We start from the raw sequence: 6,580 nt of genomic DNA, 5'->3' as shown, positions 1-6,580 counted from the left end.
ATTAAAAGCAGTGTTTATATATGTAGTCAAAAAATCTGAAAACCTAAAATCAACGTTATTTTGCAGTAGGATTTAGACGTGCATACATGCGCAAAGACCTACTCTAGAGTAAGTACCGTATCTGTATAATATTTTTTTTTGTTAACGTTGTACTTATAGCAGTTTATTACTGCAATGCACCTGCACTTATTATCTCGTACCGTAATATCTCGTGTAAGTACTTACGCGAGATTATTAGTATTTAACCAATGTATCTAAGCTCCACTAAAAATTAATGACATTAAAGATGTGCCGTCGTTTACAAGAATAATTATATAGATATGACAGACAATGTGAGACAGTACGTCTACGACGTATAGTATGATACTGCGGGTATGTGATGATTCATTTCCAAGCACAAATCAGTCCAACTGTGCCAAGGTAGGCCAAATTTGGCACAAAATTGAAAAAAAATGTTTGGAGGCTGTTTCAGATTCACCAAGCCTCGTGGTCGTGGTCTAGGTATTTTTCTAGATTGAAAAAAGAATCGTTTTGGCATCACCTTCATTCATTCTGCTGCACACCACGAGTTTTCTGTTACCGGGCTCTCTGATTTGCTGCTTAAAACGTTCACAAAATTGTATGGTAAGGTTATTGTAATGTTGATGCTCGCACCGGCTTTCAATTGTGTCGCATTGCAGCAAGCCATACAAAAGTACAAACACTCACTTTCCATTCTACCTTGTGCAGCCGGATGTTAATGCGTGGGTTGCTCGCCGGGAAGACGTCGCTGTTTCCGGTTTCCCGAAACCAGGTATTGGGGACATTGAAAGTGCAGTGAACAAGCAGTTAGCAGTGTTACAGCATTATTGCGGACCTACGCTCAACGCATAGAAGTAATCGCAGTGAGATATTTTTCTAGCTTTTATTTGCATGATAAACTACAGATCAGATTAAGGGTTTTAAAAAGTTATCAGTTTCAGAGTACGGTATATTGTACATTTATACTGCTACTACTGCGCTGAGAATTTAATTAGTTTCTAAGGTGTTATCTGCAGTAGCAAACGGTTTACGTAGCGTGAGTAGTGTGGCAGTTGCTGATGCCACAGAACTGGCGCCACTAATTAATTATAACTGTGCTTAAAATTAAACGGTCCTTAGTACTGCAAGAAGATCACGACGTACTGATATTGTACAGTCTGTACGGTCGATTCTTTATAGGATCTTCCCGGTTATCGGCAATCGTCGAAATGATTCAGCATGATGCCGATCCCGTGTTTATGGAAGCGGGGGCACATTTGGATCGTAAAATCCCTTTTTTCGAATTCTGTACTCCTCTCAACGAATAGGGACCACGGTCCACTGATGATTTGCTTAAGCTTGAAGGCGGACGAACACACTTCACTCATTAATTTGGGATACGATGCGTCTCCACTTAGCGTACTGCCTAACGGAGCCAAAGTACTGCGCGCCCTTGCGAAAACCGAATTTTCCTCTTTCTATAAATTATTCGCAGTTGCGCTCGTTTTTGTACATTTAATTATAATTTGCAGATTGTTTATGTCAGATATGACACAGAAGCAGGAAGAAATGAGGCAAATATGCCTTTATTGGTAACAATAAAGCAACAACCAAAAACCAACAGAAAACCAATGCGGTATCACTGTGGAAAAAAGTAGCTGCAAGCGCGCAAGTCAGTATCGTGATAACTGATGCAGCGTGCTGCAGGTATGCAACAGCTGATGCCGTAAAGCATAGAATCGCTCGTAAGCGCTGGGCTACGCCCCCAAGAGTGCAGAAATGCGCTGATTGGTCAGCGTAGACAAAGTATACCCTGAGTGAGCAGCGTAATAGCGCGGCACGAATGGCGTTGCCATGTGCGGGCGGGCGACAGAGAAAGCCACAAGAGGTGTCTACCGCCTCGAGTGAGCGGTCTCTGACATTTACCACATCAGAAATTTGAAAAACGTAATGGTGGTCTTGTACTACCATTTTATTTCACGCATTCTTTCCAAATATACCGGTGACCTTAGTGATAACGTTGACGCCTTCGTCACGGACAAAATCATGTATGGTCCATATTTCGACCATTTGGTCAGCTAGTGGAAGATGCGAGACCACCCCAATGTCCTTATTGTGTCCTTCGAAGAAATTACCGAGGTTGGTAGCTAAACGCAATTCAACTATGGATTTCCTGTTGCAGAATTTCCATGATACAGCCAAACGGATCGGCAAGTTCTTGGGAAAAGATTTAACAGAAGAACAGTTAACGGTCATGGAGCGAGTGTGCTCTTTTGATTCGATGAAAGCTAACCCACTGACTAATCGCTACGACAAACACATTGCCGGTATCTACGATCACAATATTTCCCCGTTTCTTCGTTCCGGTAAATCAACGCTTACGGGAAAATATTACAGCCCAATTACACAGAATAATTTATTTTGTCAGTTATATTAATTCGAATAACTACAGGGGTGCCAGGCGCTTGGCGAGAGCATCTGACACCGGAAGTGAATGAAAAAGTGAATACATGGATGGCTAAGAATCTTGCCCGGGAAGACCTCAAAGGCTTAGCCGAAAGATTTCCTTCTACATTTGCGTTCAACTGAGAAAGCAGCAGAAAACCGGTTTCTTCATACATATGCAGAGGTTTTCTGATTCTTGTGCCTGATTTTGAAAGCAACTAAAGGCTGTTTAACAACCGCGCCCCGGCGCAGTTGTTTATCCAATTACAATTTCGAAATCTGCGGTTAGACAATTACACGGCGCTACACGGTCAGATGGCCATCGTAAATTAAGTAAAATAAAAAAATAAAATGACTGCGTTTGCAGGTTTTTCGCTTTTTCAAGTCAAACTAAAATTAAAATCAGGTTTGGTCTGTTGTTGAAATCCAGATAGCTTCGACCTGGCAGTGTATTTGTGGATGATATGTATTCCTCAAGTGGGGAATCCTTTGCTTGCAAAAAATCGGGAATTGCACGAACAGTACTAAGGTGGATTAGGGAACGATCAACGCAACAAAAATTTCTCATCGTTTCAACTGGTGCGAACAATGATCATGATCTACTGCGTACTGCGATGAGTAAGATATGAATGGAGCTCCTCGTCCCTTGCCGCAGGTGGTATGACAGCTCATATGCCGCAAAAACTCGAACATCGTCCCCAGAGAGAGCACTTCCTCCGCCCCGGCCATAACGAGTGACTTAATTAAGAGGTGTTGTTTGCAATACAACTGAGGCAATTAGCAGGAACAGTAACTAGTGTTACATTATACATCTGCAGATTACCGTGAATGATCATGACCTGGAAGATTATGGATGAACGAACATCCGTAACCGTAACCTTTTCGGCACATTCTGTTAACCTTTATAACAGTTCAATAATCGATGGCAACGTACAGTACAACGGTTGAACGCTTAATGCAGTATTATTCCATAGGTATATAAACAGCACCATTCGGAAATGTGCATCCCCAATCTGCCATTCGGGACCATTTTCGAAGATTGTTTTCCATTGTCGTCAGATAGTTTATCTACAGTTTTTGAATTTACAACACGATCTCATGTTGTGATGCTGAAGATTTAAGCATGTTTTACTAACATAATTAATTTGACAGGCTCAGTATTTCAAAGTACGTAGACGACGCATTCCATATCATTGCTCTTAAAATCATTCGTCGGTTACCATGAACTCGCATCAGCGACAGTTTCTGACGGTTGGGATTGGGGTGATGGTAATCCTCCTATTCACTTCCCTTATCGAAGGCTCCAGATTACGGGTCTATCCTGGAATTCGACCAGAGCAATATTTCCCTTACAATGCGCTCGTCGTGATACTACTAGCAAAGATTTTGCTGAATTATAAGATGCATAACTAGAACGTATTTCATTCGTTGCATTATTTAATTATTATTTTTAATTAAGTGTACGTCTACGAGTGCGGTTTTAGATTGGGTATAAACCTTGACCGCCCTGGTCCGCCCATAATCTGGCATTAAAAAGATTAAAATTACACAGTTATATGTGCACAGGCATTTTGGATTCCACTTGCATAATTTGCCCTATTATCTACATTGTATATATAGTATGACGTAAATTTCATGTATACCTACGTGCACAAAATTCTCAAACGAAAGGAAATCAACGTATGAATGTCGGGCGGGCGGTCTTTTTTACAAATTCGTACCTGAACCCATCGCTTCCGAATATACGCTTTACAATTACACACTTTAGATTCATCGACAGATGGCAAAACTGATACGACTTTGGGTAGAAATCCATCCTTCCTTCGAATCCAGTGGTTCATCCATGGCAGCAATATGTAATCATGCAGAATGCCGGCACAATCTCCGTCAGCTGTATACCATGAACCTCCACAAGCTGCCCGATCGCGAGAAGCTCATGGGACGCCACGCAAAATGGCTGATCAAAACAGCCAATGCCTAAAATTTTGCGCTTCCTTTTTTCCGACAGGATTACACGGGGGCAGACAGGCAGTATAATTTCGTCGCTACTTTCTTTATTTATACAGGCATAGCAATTATTTATTGTCGGATATGTAACGAAATTTTCGAAAAACTCTGTTGTTATTGTGCCGGATTATTATTCAGTTAAACAAGCAGTGAGAAAATGGCTTCGCTGCATCTGTATAAATCTGCACGCTGCCCTTGATACGTATACAAGTACATAAGTTTCCAGCCTAGATCCCATACATATAATCGATGACAGAAAAATTTTTTCTACTTTCCCGAAATGTATACATAAAAATTTTTTTAAATCTTTTATGATTTCATTTGAAACCATCTGCACTGACTGCACACAGATGGGCCCAATGGCTACCGCGTAATACAACTACACGTAAGTAAACAGCAACCTCATAAGGCCAAAATACTCGTATTAAGGCCGCAGTTATGACCGCTTCAGTCTGGACGGGAGCAATTATCCATAGAAGTACAGTATGCCCAGGATGGTATCCAAGCAGGGGCGACAGACGGGTTACTACACCCTTGCTTCCGCGTTTTTCGATTTGACAGTACAGTACTTAACCAAATGACGATTTTACGGTGTGTATAATATATATGTGTGTATAATATATCTCGACAACAACGGTGACTCTAACTTTAAAGAATGTTATTATACATGCATTGCGTACGGCATAAACAGATACACGCATTAAAGTGATATGATTGTACGATATATGCATGTATATGCATATTGAATGTATACAACATACCGTAATTATCGAATTTGAAGCCCCCCCGTAATTAGAGCCCACCCCTAAGGTCGCTTGAAAGTTATACGCCCCCCCCCCCGAAATAGAGGCCCATGGGCTTAACTAAATACCATAAAGCCCATATTAAAAAATGCCAAAAAGCTGGTTTGAAAAATGGAAGCCCCCCCCCCCTAAATACAAGCCCGTATTTGGAGCCCACCCCGTGGGTCATTTGAAATATTTGTAACCCTGGGCTTCTAATTCGATAAATACGGTATTAAATGAATGTACGTATATTGCATTATCCCGTTTATGAAGCTAAACATGGAACGCACCGGAAAAACGGTGAGCAGTGGTGAGGTTACTAGTATGCAGTGGCGTAGGGAGGTATGGGGCCACGGTGCCGTGCCCCCCCCAAGGAAAATTTTTAACATAGATTCTATGGACCCCCCAAAGCCGGTACTTAAGGCCCTTCCCCCCCCTCCCCCCCCCCCCCATAATAATTATGCAACTATTATCCTGCGCATGCGGATTTGGAAAGACGGAAGAAATGCAGACATATACACAGGCTCATCAGTGGAGCCAATAAACCCACTTTCGGCGTAGACAAAACTACCTGCATGGCTTATTCTCATGCAGAAAACTGACCTTAAACTGATATGATATAATCACGGTAATTAAAGGACAAAAAAACATGCTAGACACTAGAAAAAATGTCTATTTCGCGGGTCACCAGCGAAATGTGACACCAGCGCTGGTGACACCAAAAAATGTTACCAGCGTTGAACGAAAGGTCAAGTTGCGCTAGACAAGTAACTTTTAAAGATGTTACGAGTACATTACATAAGTACTATACGTACACTATATCTATAATTACTATTCCTTATATGTACTGTATCCTTTATGTACTTCTGTTACACTTACTTTAGTTCCACCTACAATGTTCTATTTATACAGTTTTCTTACCAGCAGCTCGGTATAAAACCGGCTTGCTACTGTATCTTTCTTTAGCTTTACATCAGGCTCAACTAGCTAATAACATCTGGCTTATTTCTATCAATAAAGCTACTTTACATCCGCGTATTCCACCTTAGAAAAAGCACAACAACTTGCGGCTCCAGGTTTTGTTGGTTATTTTGCCTAACCAACACGAGTGCCCATGACCTTTATTTTTTTCCACCTATATTAATTAATTCATTTTATGCCCCTGACCTTTCCTAAAGTTCTATACTGTGAAGAGCTGTTATTTCGTTTATCAGTGTATCCCTATGACCTTTTATTTCACCGATGAGTTTATCGATACCAGGGAGGAGAAAGGATCACATATTGCGTAAATCCGGCATTCTTTGTATAATTTCAGCGTATGCTTGTGCTGTATGCCGCCACCC

The 6,580-nt window shown here is 41.3% G+C and overlaps 1 protein-coding gene across 1 annotated transcript; it reads left to right on the top strand.

Annotated features, from left to right (window-relative positions):
- Positions 1-1,964: 1,964 nt before the first annotated feature.
- LOC129595940 (sulfotransferase 1B1-like) lies at positions 1,965-2,589 on the top strand. The gene is made up of 3 exons (XM_055493074.1): positions 1,965-2,139; positions 2,183-2,366; positions 2,453-2,589. Exons 1-3 carry the CDS (start codon positions 2,089-2,091, stop codon positions 2,587-2,589), a joined length of 372 nt encoding a protein of 123 aa, XP_055349049.1. The 5' UTR covers positions 1,965-2,088.
- Positions 2,590-6,580: the final 3,991 nt, after the last annotated feature.

Source organism: Paramacrobiotus metropolitanus, unplaced genomic scaffold (assembly GCF_019649055.1).
Source record: "Paramacrobiotus metropolitanus isolate TYO unplaced genomic scaffold, Prichtersi_v1.0 Parri_scaffold0000084, whole genome shotgun sequence".
NCBI classification, from domain to species: domain Eukaryota; kingdom Metazoa; phylum Tardigrada; class Eutardigrada; order Parachela; family Macrobiotidae; genus Paramacrobiotus; species Paramacrobiotus metropolitanus.
The sequence above is the reverse complement of the archived record's forward strand: the minus strand, read 5'-3'. Positions and strand labels throughout refer to the sequence as shown.